At 44.1% G+C, this 19240-nt stretch overlaps 2 protein-coding genes across 3 annotated transcripts in view; one reads left to right on the top strand and one right to left on the bottom strand.

Annotated features, from left to right (window-relative positions):
* The window catches only part of TIMP3 (TIMP metallopeptidase inhibitor 3), a 57046-nt gene extending 52305 nt beyond the window's left edge, over window positions 1–4741 (top strand). For both annotated transcript variants that reach the window (XM_019515317.1, XM_019515318.1), the window contains one exon: window positions 84–4741. In XM_019515317.1, the coding sequence (XP_019370862.1) occupies window positions 84–281 (198 nt within the window). In that variant the 3' untranslated portion in view covers window positions 282–4741. The remainder of the gene's footprint in view (window positions 1–83) is intronic.
* The window catches only part of SYN3 (synapsin III), a 328068-nt gene that overhangs the window by 251111 nt on the left and 57717 nt on the right, over window positions 1–19240 (bottom strand). The window contains exon 5 of the mRNA XM_019515812.1: window positions 8850–8939. Within this exon, the coding sequence (XP_019371357.1) occupies window positions 8850–8939 (90 nt within the window). The remainder of the gene's footprint in view (window positions 1–8849; window positions 8940–19240) is intronic.

The following is a 19240-nucleotide window of genomic DNA, read 5'->3' as shown; positions in this document are numbered from 1 at the left end:
AAAATATCAGTTTCCAGTTTAAACCAAAGGTCTAGAAATGTGCCTTCAATGTATCCTTACCCATTTGCTTTTTATAATTGCAGATTAGGCCTTGCTACTACTTGCCCTGCTTTGTTACGTCTAAGAGTGAGTGCATTTGGACAGATATGCTCTCCAGCTTCGGCCATTCAGGGTACCAATCAAAGAACTACGCCTGCATCCAGCGGGTGGAAGGTTACTGCAGCTGGTACAGAGGATGGGCACCTCCTGATAAAACTATCATCAACGCCACAGATCCATGAACACATAATCCCTTCTCTGTCTCCCTCCCTCCCTTAATTGTGGCTGAACTTCCCTTGGACACTAACTCTTACCAGATCCTGATGATGACAATGAAATTAGTGCCTGTTTTCTTGCAAATTTTAGCACTTCGAACACTTAAACACAAAAGCCTGTGCTCTCATACTGAATTTGTTTTAATCATCTTTTTTCTGGTTTTAATATTGCTCATTCTGGTCAGGTGACAATTGTCTGGGAACTTTTGTTTGCACGCCAGAAAAAAAAACCGGAGCCCTTGCTCTCAGTGTGTATCATTAGCTATAGCAATATAATCTCTATTTTTTTAGGAAAACAAAAATCTAAAAACTATGCCAGGTGGGCCCTGTAACTTTCCTCAAGGCCCTAGCTTCCCCAACCCCTACTTGTGCACTCAGTGCTCAAATTGGGGAATCCTAAGAAGGAAAACAGGTTTCATCCATCAAATCAGCAAACAACACAAGCAAAAAAAACCCAACAAAAACCCACCAACTCCAAAATAAAACACACACCACCCCCAAAACAAACCCTTTCTCATATGGGGAACTGAGAATGTGATTGGTCACAGTGGTGGGAGAACTCAGCTTGTGTGCCAAGCTCTGCGCTGTGTGTGAAAGCAGCACGGGATGAGTGGGTGCTGGGCCCATTCAGTCATACAATGGAAGAGAAAGGTATTATGCTATTTTTTAGAAACTACTTTGCGTTCTGGGAGGACATTCACTTCCAATGGAGCAGGTGTAAGGTGAACCTCCCTCTTTCAAACAGAGCTGGCCCTGGAAATTCTTGCAGCTTAACTCCGACAGCAAAACAACCTGGTGAACATCTTAAACCAAACAGATGCGAAAGACCCATCACTAAGTCAATCATGTGGGGAGGGGGAAAAGGGGAGACGCACTAGGGCTATTGCTATTAAAAAAAAAAAAAAAATCTATTGCCAAAATAGTGTTTAGCTGAATTAAGATGTATATACACATAATGACATAAGCTATTTTTCGACAGGACGTGGAATTACTTGGTGTTATAAACAAACAGTGGTTTGATTGTGTTTGAAAAGACAGAAATCTTGACATTCCAAGTCAGTGATTTTATTATTATTTTTTAAGATATTGAAAGTCCAGTGTATCTGCAGGAGCGGATAGATCCATTGCTTCCTCCACACCTCCCAGTACCGTGGCTCTCCCTCCTGCAGTGACACTGGCTGTGTTTGCATATAGAGAAAAAGTGGGCAGCACTTCCTGGAGCCCTATATCTCAGCTGTCCTGAGGATTGCAGCATGAATCAAGTGCTGTGTTCCCATCTAGCCATTGTTAAGCAGAGTTGTGCATATGCACATACGAGTCCTGTAGTAACAAGGTTGAGGAGGAAGGGGGAAAGAGCCATCCTGGCTTTGCTACATTGGTGACTGGAGGATTTTGTTCTGTTTTGTTTTTATCAAGAAAACTATAATATAAATTTTTCTTATCAAATAAAAATATTTTAAGTTTTAATGTTGATGCAGGGGTGATGACAAACTGTGTGACTGTTATGTTTTACTGAGCTGAAGGGGTGGGGTGGGGGGAAGAAGAGGATTACAATTAACTTCATTGTGTTGTTTTTTTTTATTATTATAATTATTTATCGTATATTTCCATGTATCTTCAGTTCATTCCACTTAGGAAGCAGAGCTGCTGTAAGCAAGAAAAGGCATTGTAATAACCCCAGATGGGGGTAACGGAGCATTTTGCGTTCAGTGGTCATTTCACTAGTGGAGCTTTGTTTGAGGCCTCTCTGCCATAATAGCAGGACATTAGGAGAGGAAAGGGTGTGATCTCCTGTAACATTTTGGAGCTCTGCAGATCTAAATGGGAAATGGCCTGTTTTATGGGAGAACTACCACAGAAGGCACATGGCCTTATTTTTAAGATTGGCTGAAACAGCATTTTCAGAGTTGCTTGAGTCGGAAGGAATCTTGTTTGGGATTCTTGTTAGCACCTGAGTGACAGCAGATCAGGAGGCTTATCACAACTCAATGGGATTCATCCTCCTAGAACACTTGTGGCCTTTTTTTTTTTTGAAAATCCCACTGTCTTGTCCCTACCCTTAAATTTTGGACCTGATCTTTGGCTCCTACTGAAACCAGTGAGAGGGGGAGGTAATTCTCAGCATTTGTCACAGAATCAGGTGCTATGTCAACTTGCCTTTTGAGATAAGTGTCAATGAGTCAAGCCTGGAATGCAGGGGACAATTTTCTGCTCCATTTGAACTGCGCAACCCCAATGAAGCCACAGGGGTCACTCAGTGCAGTACCTCTGCCCTGCATCTTCAGCAATGACGACTCCACCAGCACATTTTGCAACTTGAGGAATCACCATTGCTGGAGATCACCAAGGTCAAACTCAACTGCTCTATCAAAGGTGCTTTAGCAAGAGTTAAATCACCAGGCCACAGCCACTTCTCCCAGCTTTGGAAAGCAAGATGAAGATGCCTCTCATGTAAGGAGGTGTTGGGGATTAATTTCCATTGAACTATAGCTCTGTATATTTTACTTGTTCACTGACTGTATAGTTTCAGATCATTTAAATAGCTGAGACACCACAGTATTACAATCAAATTATCACGAAGATCTTTTTATTCTACTATGAAGATGTGTTCCTAAGTAGCTGTAATGTATCTGTGTGTTTTGTAAACAACTACCACCACCATGAAAAACAACCCCACCACCAACAAATGTATTTTCTTTACAGATTTCCATTATATATTGCAGAGGGTAAAAATACTTTCAACATGCAGACAGAAAGAGTGGCAAGAGGGTTGGAAAACAACCTGCCCCCTTGCTAAATAAAGAAGCAGTCACAGAGGCTTTTTAAAATGTGGAGCCAAATGGAGGGAAAGAGTAAGGGGAAAGAGACTAGCAAAAATACATTTCTGTTGGAAGACTTCCTATATGTTTAATGAGTACTATCAGGGACATGTAGTCTGTGGGCTTAGCTTTACCTTGCACCTGGATTAAAGGCCTGACCCAAAGCCTGCTCGAGTCAATGGGTCTTACTCTATGGACTCTGTTAGCTGCAGGTCAGCCCCCTAAACTTCTGCCTTTCTATCTACCCTTTCTCCTCCTGCTTCACTTAACATTGCTCCTGTCTGCCAAGGCACAGCACCCTAAAGATTACTTGGGGCATGAAGGCACCCTCTTTTCTGGATGACAGTAACACCGTTCAGTGCATTACTATGCCTGACCATCATGCTGCTGTTGAAGCAGCACAAGTAGCTAGCAGGAATATTTCACATGTCTACCACTAGTATAGTGTGCTTAAAAGGACATTGTCATCTGGGCTCCTCACATGAGTAAAAAGGATCAGGACCTTAACAGAAATACCATTTTGGTTTTTCTCTAAATGTTATTAAGCCTACATTTTTACATACTTCATTCACATTTTTGTACTATTTTTGCTGTTTGTTTCTTTACTGGCATTTGGTTTTCTTCCCTTTCTGTAAGCCTGGAAAACAGATTGGCCAGTTGCACTTCTTTTGCAGTCAGTACGTGACCATTTTCACTTTCCAGTTCTCCAACGCAAACGTAAGACTGTAATGTTTGGGTTTTGATTTGAGGGCTCTTTATTTGCTTAAAAATGATGTCCTTTAGAGTTTCAAAAATTGCAAGCACATATTCACCCTGGAGAGGAATGACTTTTTTTCCCTTAAAGTAAAAACAGTAGAAGGGCATATCTAAATGTAAAATGTCCTGGGTGGACTCCCATAGGCTCCAATGGGGTTCTGCTGTTTTAGAGCCAAAAACAATTTTGGAACCAAACTTCTCTAATTTTGGAAGGTCAAACATGATCCTTTAAATAGGATTAAACTAAATGCCAACCACTGCATCTCCACTCCAGTCTCATCAAGTGCTTCAAAATGCGACTTCAGGGTACTATGAACACATCACTCTAATTTATAATAGCACCTCCTAAAATGTAATCCCAGTAAAAGGAACAAGTTTCATAGGGCCTCCAGGTATATTTTTTTACATGCTTCAAAAGTAAAGTGTTTTATATCTGATTCCTTTGGGTTTTCTGAGGGAGGAGCAACATTTAAAGGACTGTGCAAACAAATTATTTTTTAAAAGCAAGTCAGTTTGGGATATATCAGCCTTAACAAAATCCTCTTAAAAACCACTAATTCTATTCTACTGCTTTTGCTCTTTGCTGTCCCTTACACTCCTTCCTTTATAGGGCCATTCTGCTGTACTTAATAGTTGCAGGGGGGAGGGAAGCCAAGCCCAGGAGAAAAATCTTGTCCCGAAGGAATGTATTTGTTGCTAAATTTTGTAGCACTGTTTACAGTTTTCCTCCTTGTTATTTATAAATTTTGTATTCAGTGAATGTATATTGTCTTTTAAGGTAATGTTGCATAATGTTCACTTTTTATAGTGTCCTTTTATTCTAAACAGTAAAGTGGTTTTATTTCTATCACACTCTGTCTCCGTCTCACTTGTGTTAGTCTCTATCAAACATGACTGGATCTGGGTCTGTATTTGTTCGTGCCCAAAGGATGCTGTTTTTTCATTAGACCCTATCCAGAAATTAAACCACAAGCAGCTTTTCTTCTGCACCTGAGGCCTTCCTCAAGAGTAATCTCTCTTGAGGACCTGTTAGGGTTACCAGTCCAAAACCTGGAAGATGTCCTTGCAGATTGTGTTTCCAGATCTTTAATTGACCATATGAGGTCATTACAGAGCAATACATACCCTATATATAATATATAGCACTGATACCACTCTTCAAGAACATTTAAGCTGAGGTTCTATGTGCAGCTTAAAAATTGCTTAATGTAGAATTGTTTGAAGCACATAATTTGGCTGCCTGAAGACAAAAGGTAAAAATTAATATTTCCAATATGACTATCCCAGCCCCTGTAATATCACTGTAACATTAGTAGTTATGTTGGGCTGAATATTTTCCTCCAAGACCTGGTACTCAATTTTCAGCTAAAGAAAAATGTTCACAGAAAGGCACCCACATTTTGATTTTCAGGCCAAAAATAAATAAAAAATTATGCTAAAACTTTGGATAGCATTGACTTTTTTATTGATTAAAAAATAGTTTGTTGGAATGGTGTGCGTGTGTGCACGTATGTGTTTCTTTCTGTCTGTGCATGGGAGGAGAGAGAGATTTTCTGACCAGCTCTGTTACTAATCCTGATGCATATTATTTTCCAAGTAAGATCTCATTAAGATGTGGAAGAGTTTGGACACAGAGGGCATCTACACACATGCAGGGAGCCAGCTCTGATGCACTAGGAATCCAGCGTGTCAGAGCAGCCTCGATTAATCAGAAATAAACGTGCTCCAGCAGACTCTGGTGTCACATGTATTAGCGTCCCCACATCAAAAAATGGCAGCAAGGCACTTTCAACTAAAGCTTGTTCGATGAGCTTTAGTTCAAAGCACCCCACCGCCATTTGGCAGCATGGTGGATGCTAATACACGACATTCAGGCTCACTAATTAAAGCGCCCCCCACACCTCCCAGATCACACGTAAAAACGTCCAGAAAGATGAAATTTCTCTACAGAACAGGCTGAGCTTAAGTGTACCCTTATAGCTATTTGATAGTGTCCATCAACTACGGATCTCAAGACTTAAACCACAACAGGTTTAGCTTCAGAACTCCCAGATTTAAACAGGGGTGAGGAACAAATTATTCCCATTTTATATTTGAGGAGACTGATGCATATGAGTGAATGCCTTGCTCAAGGTTACACTCAGCATAAGCAAGAGGCTTAGGAATCCGCGCCCACATTTAACTACAAGGAAGACTTTTTGCTATTAATTATTTGCACTTTATTATTGCCCTGTTCCCAAAGGTTCCATCATTCTTTCCAAGAACTAGCACAATGTGAGGTGCAATTAAGTGAGCAACCAAATACTATACGTGAAAATAAATCATGAAAAACCTGCGGGTTGGTCATTTTTAATCCAAACAATTCCATGAGCAATAAATATACTTGCCTAAAGTATCAGCAAATGTTTTCCAAACAGAAAAAAGGCTAAATTTGTTAGCTAATTTATATGCAACAAAGATTTTGACCAGCTCTGCTCAAATTGTAGCACTTGAAGGGGAGGACAAGGCAAATTGACCACTGTTTTGTAGTGACCCAGGTAGCAAAGCATCTCCCTTATGAATTTTCCGCCCTTTGATTAAATGGACAACTACAAACAAACATGATGTGACAAACTAATACAAACTGGAGTTCCGGGTAAAAAGCGCATCCATTTACCCTTCTTTCCCAGTGAATTATATAACCCCATCACAGCAGCCTCTGACCACCTTAAGTCCTCACTGTACTTCTTCACAACACCCCATGAGGCACAGAAGTACTATTAGCCCCTTGTTACAGATAAGAAAATAGAAGCAAAGACAGCCTGCAGGTCATATTTTTAAACGTAGTTAAGTCTTATGATGCAGATCATCATTTAACAGGATTTTCAGAAGCATCCAGGGATTTTTTTTAGCTTCTTCCAAAAAACCCCACCAGTGCCCACCTACATATGTCATCCAGAGTCTGGCCCTACCCAACATGCTCCAAGATAGGATGTAGCAGAACAGGAACTTGCGCTCAGGCCTCCAGAGCCACAGATTAGCTTCCAAATACATCTTAAGCCCACTGGCTGACCATCCCACTGACCTTGCTTCAGAATGCAGAATAAGCCCAGGGAAACAAACTGAAGAGCACATGGTATTCAAACACGGGGCTATGGTTAATAAACAGAAACGACCATGCAGGCCTTTGAGAGAAGCAGGAGTCACTGGGATATGGGGGGGATATAGGTGCATGCTGAGAGTAAAAAACTTATCAAAAGGCCCCACTAGGAGCCTTCTTTGCATGGGATCAGGTTTGCTTATAAGGTAAAGCCCAGAGAAATACAGCTAATTAGTGTAAAAGCACCCATCTCTTTTCCCTGCCATGGGAGACATGTGTGCAAGGCTCTGAAGAAGCAGTTGTCCTTAAGGAGCCTACAGCATGTTTAATAACTGTGCGAGTCTAAGGCATAATATGTGCTGAGACATTGAGCGGATAATAAACACCAAGAACAATTATGCAAAAACAAATGATAGAAACCAAAGAAAATAAGAGCTCACGTTCAAGAAGTCAAACCAACTTCACCTAACAATGCTAGGGGTGGTAAGTTTGTTTATTAGATAGTTACTATGCCACAGATGAGGCAAACAAATAGCAGAGTTCTTATATAACAAACTTGTGTAATATATTGCAGCCCTAATCTTCCATGCATCATAAACAATGACAGGGCAAAGACTCAACTTAATCTCATCCAAATGAGCGTATTCCTTGCATTAGAGAACAAGCCTCTATACACAGAAATTTTATTTTATTTTTGTTTCTTTCCTACCTTCCCACCTTCTCAGTGGGAAAGAAAAGGGGCCTCCTGAACAGTGTATTATATACTAGGGGTGTGTGAAATTGGCCCTAATCTATTTGGATTTGGCTGGAATCGGGAACAGTGATTTGATTCGTTGATTTGGGTCCCTGTCCCCGATTCAATGCTGATTTGGAGAATCAGTAATTTGGACATAAACACAGCTTTAACATTTTTTTCTACGTACCTCAAGGTACCAGGTGCAGCTCATGAATGCTGCAATACTAGGACAGATGGAGCATCCCACAGCAGCGTGGGAAGGTCCTCCATGTGCTTGGTGGTGAACCTGGAAGTGGATTAGAAGCACTTCTGGTCCACTTCTGGGTCCACTGGGGAGTGTGCACGGGGTCTCCCTGCACTGCCCCCACTCAGCGATCAGCCCAGACAGACTCCCAGGCCCCCCCAGACCCAGGAGGCACCAGTTGCTGACCCAGAGGGGTGTGGCCCCCCCCCCCCCCTGCCCCCCCCCGGGGGCAAAAGGGGGGGGGGGCCCCCCCCCCCTTTTGCCCCCGGGGGGGGGCGGGGGGGGGGGGGGGCCCCCCCCCCCTTTTGCCCCCGGGGGGGGGCGGGGGGGGGGGGGGGCCCCCCCCCCCTTTTGCCCCCGGGGGGGGGCGGGGGGGGGGGGGGGCCCCCCCCCCCCCATGTGCTCCCCAGTGGATCAGAAGTGCTGCTGGTCCACTTTCAGTTCTGCTGCCGAGCACGCCGGGGAGCCCCCCACGCTTGTGGGACACTCCACGTGCCCCAGCATCGCAATGTTTATGAGCCTCCTGGTACCTAGAGGTATGTAGAAAAAACATTTAAAGCTGTCTCTATGTCCGAATCACCGAATCTTTCTGAATTTCTCCGCATCGATTCGAAGGTTCTGATTCAATTCAGAGAGATTAAAGGGTCTTCTGATTTGATTCAGATTCAGAGATTTAGCCACTGAATCAGGCCGAATCTCCGCCAAATCAAATCAGGGACCAAAGCTTCGCACAGCCTTATTATATACCTGTGGCTCTTCTCTCAGTGATTTCTTGGCTACAAAGTCAAGGGTATTGTATAAATTCCCAGGACTCCCAGAATGACTCCTTTCACTTCCAACACATTCTCTGCTTTCCCCCCCCACAACTATGCCATTATCAAAATAAACATGAGGCACTCACCATCTGCTTATGGCTTGGGAAGAATGTTTGGTCCACAAGTGGGAACTTCTCAGGACCCAACGAGTTGAAGATTTTAATTAGCTGAGAAAACTAAAGAAAGAGGAAAAAAACAAACATTAGCTCTTTATTGTACAACAGATTAGCCCTTTAAAAAGTGCTGCAGTAGAAGGAAGAATCACCTCCTTCTATGTCATAGTTTTCTGCTGACGATGGTGAAAAATGTGAATATGGAATAGTCCCTTACATTCATCTCTGATGGGCAGTATAAAATCCTTGCACAATGAGAGTAAGTAGCAGTTAATGAAGGCCCAGAGAGAGGCAGGTGGCACATCGTTTTGCATTCAATTACAGAACCATTAAAAATAAGTTTAGCTTTCAAAGCATGGATGGGCTGAGAGTAAGGACAGCCCCAGGACACATCCGGGGGAGGAAGGGGGGTGCACTAGTGCAGTTGCACCCCACTTTGATTCCTCCTCCACCTAGTGTTTAAAACCAACTGCGTGGCAGTGGCAGCAACGTTTCTATTCAGGCAATGCTGAGGGTAGGGTGACCATCACAGAGGACAGTCCGGTTGTCTTCTATTGATACAAAATCTGGCACCTTTATGTCCTCTATTTTTCTCTTGAAGGTGCCCGATTTCGTATCAACAGAGGACAGAGTAGCAGAAAACTGGAGTGTCCTCTGTGATGGCCACCCTAGCTGAGGGAGTCACTTGACTACATGGCTTATTAAAATTTAGCTGATTCCTTTTAAACCAGGGCAAAATATGGCCTACGGGCCAGATCCAGCCTGCCAAGGGATTCTGTCCGGCCCACGGCAGGTCCCTCAGCCCTGCCTGGCCCAGGCACAGGGAGCAGCTCAGGGCTTGGCGCATGCGGCTGGTTCTACTGACCCTGGGCACATGGTGAGCCTGGGTAAGCATAACAGCTAGGCTGTGCTCCCAGTAGCCCCATGGTAGCACCTCCTTCCAGTTGCCCCTGCCAGTGTCACCACTGCTGCTGGACCTGGCCCTGCTGCCTGGGCACCCCAGCCTGTCTGCTGTGCACCCACCTCCAGGGGTGCTGGATGGGGCAGTTGGGGTCTCCATGGAGACCAGCCTGGGACCCCCGTGGGCCAGGTGTGCTTGGACGGTTGGATGGGATGGGGCTGCAGGCAGGCAAGGAGTGGTGTCTGAGAGTGGGACAGGAGGGCGGGGGCTGGGATAGCAGGGTGGTAACACTGTGGGGCCAGGCCCCAGAGCACAGCTGTGATCCACTCGCTGCACATCCCTGTCTGCAGATCCGGCACATCAAAGGTACATGTGGGGAGTGGATTACAGCTCCGCTACAGGGCCCGGCCCCGGGCTGTCGTCACACTGTGATCCCGGCCTTGATTGCCCATCCCAGTCCTGGACACCACTCATGGGGGCCTTCCCACAGCCCCATCCTACCTGCCTGGCCAAGCAGGCCCTGACCTCAGGGGTCCCATGCTGGTCTCCACGGAGACCCCGCTACCCGCCAGCCCACTCCATCCAGTGCCCCCTGGCAGTGGGTGGGGGGCAGATGAGATCAGTTGTCTGCCCTGCAACAACTCACCAAAACTCCAATAATTGCCCACCCCTGTTTTAAACTCATTTCACAGGTGTTAAGGACCCTCTCTCTTTTTAACAGTCTTGATAGTCCACTAATCAAACTATGCTTTGTTTTGCAATTCTGCTGTCTGTTAGATGCTCCCGGTAATGTGGCTTCTATTTTATAGCCCTGCCAACTGTTTTTAACTCATTCCAATAAAGTTACATAGTTTTTTTCTTTAATCTTAAACTGAACAATATAGCTCTAGGCCCCTAGCAAAGCTTCTAGTTTCTTTTTACCTGGATAAAAATATGGGTTGTGTTGTATGGGATAATGTACCACAACACCTGCACCCCACTTTTCAAAATCCCAGATCTGCCCATGGACAGCCCAGAGAAAAAAGCTTGCAGAAGTGTTTGGGACAGGAGTAAGGGGAATCTTGCAAGCACAGCAACAGAAAAAAGTAATGCTTTTGCAAGCCCCTCTAACCCATCAATAAAATAAAAAAAATACACATTTATCAATTGTTTTTAATGGAATGAGACAAGTCAGTGGAGATACTTGCTTGAGGGAGTCTTCCATAGCGCTCAGTTAAAGCACCAAACATTGGAAACATGACCCAATGTCTGTCATATAGGCACCTGTTTTGATCAGGTTTGTCTGAGAACGTCACTCATGAATGTTCAGCATGATGCACACAGAAGGAAAAGGTGGGGGGGTGGAAGGAAAACTCCTACTTTCTCACTGGGAGTCCAAAGAGGACATCGTTCTGAGAGAGATTTCCATGCTGGAAAACAGACTCCTCACAAATCCTTGTACAAGGGGTAATACTGGATAGCCTAACACAAGACAGAATGCATATTATTAACTGTTTATCATTACGGGACACACAGCTAGACCCAAAGTTCCCCATAATTTGAGGACCTGTTAAGGATAAGAAAACATGTCTAAGAAAGCAGGCTTGATTTCTTTTTACCTCACATACAACACATCTTCATCACAAAGAGTTTCAACTCTGTTTTGGTAATCAGCAAAGCTCTGCATTATTCAATATGGTCTGCTATGCAGCCTACTCCATAAATTTTTAGTGGTGAAGGGCAAAACAAAATTAATCTTATAATGAAAAGGGTGGTAGGCAAAGCTGCTACCTAAGCTCCTTGAAACAAAGACAACAGATTTTATGATCACAGCTTGCCCTAAGGTCAGTAGATGAAAAAAGGTAGCACCATGTGAAGCATATTATTGAAAATGTCTGGATCTCCAGGAGGAAATATCATCTGAATGATCTAAGGTCTTTGCGACTAGGAATCATGCATCTAACTACCTATCTTTGTACCTAAAACATCCCACTGGTCACATGGTCTAGGATAGGTTAAAGGAAGAGGATAGTTGTTCAAGGAACAAGGGAGACAGATTCCCTGAGAGAGAAAAGCTCCCTGTTTTGCCAGGGAATCCCTGCTAGCCACATCAGCCTGTGCTGGCTAAACTTTCACAAGCATCAGCTCAGGTTTATAAACTGTAGAACTAAGTTCAAGATAATTTGAGGTCTGCTGAGAACATTTTATGTGGTGCCTTCATCTGGGTTCTTCTCACACCATTGCAATTACTGGGCCAACCTAGCAAATGCATTTCTGTTTCTTTAAATGTAATCTTTAATTTCTTAGCAGAGCAGAACAAACACTTTGGGAATTAAAGGGCAATTCTTGCCTGAAAAATGAAGCCAATGTGTAAAAACAGCCTACAGGGCGGGTGGTAGATACAGGCCACGTGCTGAATGGGCAGCTGCCCTTAGATCTGTAGACAAATCCCTTCCCTAATCTCCTGGGATAACATCTAGCATTTGAGAAAATCCAGAAATCGTCTATCACTGGCATATCTCATCTCTAAAACAACCACCCCCTCTCCATGCATCCGCAGATAAGAGAAAAACTCCATGTCTAGAATATAATTATTGTTGGCAGTGAAGGTGTTGATGTAGAGGAGAGGACAGCTTTCTTCTCTTAACTACTTTCACTAACCCTGCACATCCCAACAAAGGAAAACAAAACCCTGTTTTGACTAGCAAAGTGAGCAAACAGAACTTAAAAGTTAAACAGTGAGATGGAGACACAGAGAGGAACATAAACACAGAGGCCAAGAGATGCACATGTACCACACTGCATACACACAGCAAAAGTGGCCTTACAAAGGCAGTGACAGAGAAACTATCTCTGTATTACCCCAACAAAGGAATATACACAAAGCATCTAGAAGTGTTGAATAATTGTCTGGTTGACATGTGGTATATATGCTTACTAGTTTGCCTTCTCTCTCAAGCAGAGGTATTAGTCACAGCTACAACAACAGGTATGGCACAAAGATGTGTAGGTAAGTCTGGCCCATTTTCTGGCCTCACTCATATAGACATGTCAAGACTGAAAAAGGGACCAGCTTTGATAACAGCCCCAACAGCCACTGTCATACCTGTTGGAGGCAGGGACTGGACAAGAGACTCTGAAAAGCAGACCCAATACAGCAAATTGCATGTTTCTGTTTAGATACATGACCTCTAGAGAAGAAGCAGCCTCCTCATATGCATGTCCTAAGTTTGTAGAAATATCATCAGCAGTTTGGCTAGATATAACCCTCTCATTTCATTCATCCAAAAGGCCATTCTGCTAAGGCACTTCCAGCAATACAATGCTGGAGCTCCATTGATTTCAATGATTCCATATAGAGACCACATAGCTCCTCATGGTGAGTATGAGAGGTGGGATCTGGGTTCTCACATACCCTACACAGTCATATAAGCTGGTGGGCTCTTCTACATCAGAGCAGAAGAATTTAAAACAGAACAAGGGGCACTCAGTGCATCTTAAGGCGAAGGAAAGTCCTTAAGCAACTTAGGAACCAAAATCCTGTGAAAGACAATGAGAATGTGCTGTTAATTGCATTAGAACATTGTAGCTTAAGAGATCTCTAATACTCCACACCCTGAAGAAATGAAAGGCATCTCACTACTCACTTAAGGCCATTACTGCAAGTCACTATCTTGAGACCTACAATATTTCATATGTAATGTTTGTAACAGTACTGGCTAATGCCCGTCGTGGTTATAGCACAACTTTTCTGGAACTCTCAGAACCTGAAATTCAAGGGGTGTAAGAAGCACACATTTCAAACTGCATGCCTTTTTGCTGAAAATTGTTTTCTATCACTCAGGTTTCTGAAAAATTCAGTAATCTCTCTCACAAAAGAACATGTGTTTGAGTGAGCATGATCTTGTACTCACTTGACCATTTTTACCTTTACTAGGGAAACCTTGTTATAGACTGTTGAGGGGGAAACACGCCACAAAATCTTTCATGTTCCTCATGGAATTGGACTGTTTTTGAAAATTCAAGCCAGGTGAAACAGCTCATTTCCCAAGGTTATCTCATTTCACGTTTCACACTCCCCTACAATTATGCACGTCCAGAAAGTTTCCAGTAATCTTTGTCAAACACTCCCCTGCTTTCAGGATGCTCATTTTACAAATCAAAATATAACACACATGGGGAAAAAAAAATATTGTTTGTCCCCCAAAAAAGCCATTGATGTGTCTAGCTCTTGTTTTATAGCTACCACAAAACTTTCTGATTACATTTCCAGGGAATCAAAGGCATTTCTGAAATGCATGCCTGTGCCAGCTTACATTGATAAAGCTGCTAGTGGGGCCAAACCCCAACTCAAACGTCAACTTGAGATCGTAGATTAAGTTAACTGCTATACCAGTTTGAGTAGTTTAAGAAAAACTTGTATAGATTATTTTAGTTGGTTGCTGTAACTTTTCTGGGGCTGCTGGGTTGCACAAGGCAGTATTCACTATGAGTAAAGCAAAGCAGAATCAGGCCCAGAATAGCTACAGCAGAGACACTGGCCAGAGCCAATTTCTCCCACACTGTCCTGCCAGCCTGCTTCATTTTCATAAAAGCATTGGCGTGTTTATTTTCTTTTCTTTTAGACCTCTAAAAATATGCCTACTGCTTCTATCACTAAGCCCCTAGACACAGACACAAACAGAATGATAAAAAACAAGTTATTTGTCAACTAAAAAAATCAAACTAATAGCACCAATACATCACATCACCACCTTCCTCAGCAAGATCCAGTGTAAACATAGACGCTTTCCACCTGGGCCCAAAGATTAACACATGCATGCTTTGTTGGAACAACACTGGAAGCCATTTACAAAGAGAAGGCCCTTGCATTGAAAATACCTTCCTTAACAGCCCTTGGCATTCAAAACTAGGGATTGTGAATGAGGCTGTGTAGCTACCCTAGAGCAGCCTTGAGGATATATAACCCAGCACCACTCTCATCCTCTCTATCTTGGTTGTGCTCTTTGGTATGTGCTCAGGGCTACTCTAAAGTGGCTAAACTGCCTCAGCTCTGTCATTTTAGCTAAGTACAGACAGTCAAAGAGCCCGAGGCTAAATCAATTCAGTCTTTGCAGGTTAGTCTTAGCTGCAGAGAAAAAACTGAGAAACAACTGGACATGCATTCATTTTTGATTCAGGAAATACAGCCACATGCCTGTTGTGGCTCAGGCCAGAAGCCTGGGGGGCACAACATGACCACTCTCTGGAATATGGCCAGCATGGGCTGTGTATTCACCACCTCTTCCTGCTGCCCCCAAGGTCTCTGGGATTTGCAGTCCAGAATCACAGAAGTAGGACTCTGCAGGGTTGTTCTTCACTTCCTCTTTCTGCTTCCAGGTCCCTCTGGGATTTGTAGTCTATAGTCACAGCCAGCAGTAACGTTCAGTAAGTTTTGCAGGGCAGGGCAGCGCTGTACTCAGAGAAGTGGTGGTTTAACCAGAGGAAGCGGGGTTTAACGCCCCCCCCCCCCGATCCCAGCTGTGGTTTGCCTGGGGCAGGGCAGTCCCTGTTTCCCTATTCTTCACAACCCTTCTCTGTTGGAGCAGACAGCACAGCCCAGCCTAGGGCTGGAAACCATGCAGGGATGCTCAGGGACTCTGATTTAACTTGAACCAGGAAGGGGTCTGGGACAGAAGTTTCATAAACTGGTTTGACCCAAATCAGTTAAGTCTGATAATGCATTCAACCAGGTGCATCTTAAACCAGTTTCAACCATTTTGAAACTAGCTTATGTACACTGAACCTTTGTTCAGTTAAAGGTTTAAACTAGGTTCTGATTATTTAAACCAGTTTATGTGCAACTTCTGTTCCTAGCCTTAGTGTATGCTGAGCAGGAGCAAGAGGCAGAGGATACTTCTTAGCAGCAATCCAAGTTGTAGACATACCCTAAGAGAACCTCATTTACAGAGTGCTAAAATCCTCCAGACAAGATTCTGCACAGGTTTAAAGAACAGCAAGTAATACTTGGAATCACTACACCAATTTCAAATGTAAACAAATGTGCTTGGTCTCCAGCATTATGTTAGACTCCATGAATAGGATCCAGAAGCACCCCCAGATTGAAAACTGGACTGACAACCCATCTTAATCCACAAATGCAGAGATTATCTTTGGCATCTCAAGACACTTCCACAGATCAACCAGCACTGAAGTCAGTGGGAGCTTCTGGGTATATAATGCTTTCAAAACTCAGGCAACGTTAGCCAGTGCCTAAATACAGATTCAGAAGCCAGCTTTAGGCCCCTATTTTAATAAATCTTGGCCTTGAGAAATATTTTACCTTTGGTATCAGTGATGAAACCAACCAACAAAAACAGTGCAAACTGCAAAGGCTTGCCTCTGTAACACAGCCATCTTTTTATTAGGAAATGGATTGAAGCCACCAAGCCCAGTCACTGGAAACAGTTTTCAAGTGTTACTGATCTATGCTGTATTTGACCCAAAGAAGAAAGACACAGAAAACAGCCTGGGGTGAAACCTTCTTTGTACAAGCATGATTTCTCTGTTTAGCATTTTGAGGCACTTGCGCAATACCATATGTACTCAAATATAAGGCAAGATTTTTTACCCCAATCAGCATGGGAAAAATGCTCCTTGTGTATAAGGAAACCTCATTAAATATGTGGTCTATCATTAAGTAACTGCTGCTAAAAGCAGCGTGTGCTCAGTAATGGAAACCAACTATGAAGTTGATTAAATGCAGCTAACACTGAGCATGACTATAAAACACATGGTCCATACTGGACAAACATACTGATGGGAACCTACCACAAGGATAAGGGTATTTTTGCAATGTTTTTAATATTATATTATATCATAAAAATATATAATAATTATATAACAAAATATAATATAATAATGATACCCCTACTGACCTGCCTTGTGACTGCTATGGTTCACTTGAGAGTCCAAAACACACCTTTACAGTTAAAGCACTTTTATTCCCATTAGAAAAACTGCACTGTGCATCTATGCACCAGTGTTCCTGCATGCCCATCACCTTTAACCATCACAATTATGCAAAGAACTACCTCAGTGCCCTCCCAGAAGAGTTTTGCTGGGGCCCACTGCACTCAGTCTTCCTCAGCATCAACTTTTTCAAGTCATAGTCAGCCACTACATTGTATACATTTTGACTTCCTCTTCACCCCCACAGATGAGCTGTGCCTTTCTTTCCCATTTCCAGTGATTCCTGTTTTTTCACCAGCCTTGAATGTCTAGTAAACATCACCAAATGGGGCCTCAAACAGATCACCCAGAATCCCTCTGCCATCTCCTCTCAGCCTGTCATGTACAATTATTGTGAGTCTGTCCTTCATGAGGTGCAGCCAGACTAGGTTGCCCTGCATCTCATTTTTGGAGGATTCCAGGACTTTTGCCAAGAACACCCAGTACCAGTCATGACTGGGTGGGCTAATTCTCATGGATCCTTTATGGGGGTATCTGGAGTACACAGACATACTGAGCAGTGTTGAACTACGGGATCACTGTACCAGGCTGGGGAAACATCCTAGGCTTGCCGTGCTCTCCCCTAGCGCCTCCTACCATGCCAAGTTTGTGTTAACGCACCCTCGTTCTCAGCTGCCACATCTTAAACTTCTGAAAGTAAAAGAGAGGTTGCCTCTCGGCTTCCTGGTCACAGTTCCTATTACCCCAATCCTTGTTTATAAAACGGGGTTCCAAACACCCCAGCCTTATGGGCTATGTGTGGCTCCAACCATCCCTGTACCACACCCCACGCCTCGCAGATGGACCGGACATTGTTTGGTCTATCTCACACTCTGCGCCCACTCTGGTGCTCAGGCTCTCTGCAGCCCTTGTCTCTCAGTCACGCCCCACAGGTGCTCTGGCTTCCACAGCCTTTTGTCAGAACCGCACCCCACAGGTGCTCTGGCTTCTGCAGCCTTTTCCGTGCTGCCCCCTTTGCCTTTGCTCTGGGGTTACCACAGCCCTGGGGCTTAAGCGGCCATTGCCGTGCCTGGCCCCAGCTCTCCTCCTCGGGGTCTCAAGCCCCCCCACAGGTGGGCTCAGGTGGCCGTAGACATGCCTGGCCCCTTTGCTCCAAGGCTGGGGTCTGCACACCCCAAATGCTGTGCCTTCGCTGGCACCTTTCTTGCTGCCCCTCTCTCTGGGGCTGGGGTTCTCACACTGCCATGGGCCCCCTATGAGGCCTCCTCCATCCCCTTATAGCCTCTCCCGGTCCTCCGGTTTAAACAACGAACACAAAACACAAGCCTCCGCACTATAATTTAAATCTAGGCCTTACGGCTAAAACATCTTCTGAGCCACCCCACAAGTGCTCCATCTCTCCCCCGTATCACCAGCTGCACCTACCTACAAACTTCTCCCTTTTTCCACTCAGGGCAGAGCTCCTTCTCCTTTTGTCGCAAGGCAGGGGCCTCCTCACCTGGCCTCAGCCTGGGAGTTATATAGGAGCTAGGCCTGCCCCTTCCAGTCAGCTGACTCAACAGGTGTGAGGCCCTAGCTCCTCCTGGTTGCCCCGCCAACCGGCACCTGGGTGACCATTCCTACTCTTCAAGTAGCAGGCCCCTTAGTGCCCTGCTGCAGTCACCATAGCTTGAAATTCTGTTGACTTTGCTAGGGCCCAGCCCAATGAACTGGATAAGTCATAACCCTTTTGGCTTTGGACTAATATGTGTATTTTTAATTTATTTATTTGTATAAATATATAGATAAAAGTGCTACTTAAAAGTGCATTTATAGAGTCCCTGTACTAAAACATACAGCAGTTTCAAAAAAGGTAATAGGCATCAATTCTAGATTAATTAAATTACTACAGGCATGTGTTTCAAAGTCAGTATTTTCAAATTTGCCCCTTACTTCCATGTGCTCAGGGAAAGCAGGGTCTGGTAGTAAGGGAAGGAAGGGGCTGCAGGGGAAGAAGTAGAAGTTTTGGGGGGCGGGGGACAAGGGCAAGAGGGCTAACTGACCCCTCACCAGATTCATTTTTCCTGCTGTAGCAATGGAAGAGGGATAAATGCAAGGCAAACCTCCAATAATTAATTAGATTTAATGCCTGGAAAATTATAACAAGTTTATCATTTTTTCATATATAAAATCTAATTATTGGGGGGTTGTCTTATATGCAGGGTCATCTTACATTCAAGTAAATACGGTAATATATAGGGCTGTGCAAAGCTTCAGTCCCTGATTCAATTTGGTGGAGATTCGGCCTGATTTGGTGGCCGAATCTCTGAATCCAAATTGAATCAGGAGATCCTTTAATCTCTCTCAATTGAACTGGAGCCCTCCAAATTGATTCGGAAAGATTTGGAGATTCAGACATTGACATTTTTAAATGTTATTTCAATGTACCTCAGGGTACCAGGTAGCTTGTGAATGCTGCAATGCTGGGGTGGATGGGGTGTCCCACAGGACCACAGGGGGCTCCCCAGCACACTCAGCAGCAGACCCAGAAGTT

The sequence above is a fragment of the Gavialis gangeticus genome, unplaced genomic scaffold (assembly GCF_001723915.1).
Source record: "Gavialis gangeticus isolate Ggan-Ray unplaced genomic scaffold, GavGan_comp1, whole genome shotgun sequence".
Taxonomy (NCBI): domain Eukaryota; kingdom Metazoa; phylum Chordata; order Crocodylia; family Gavialidae; genus Gavialis; species Gavialis gangeticus.
Note: the sequence above shows the minus strand (reverse complement) of the source record. Positions and strands in the feature narration are given on the sequence as shown.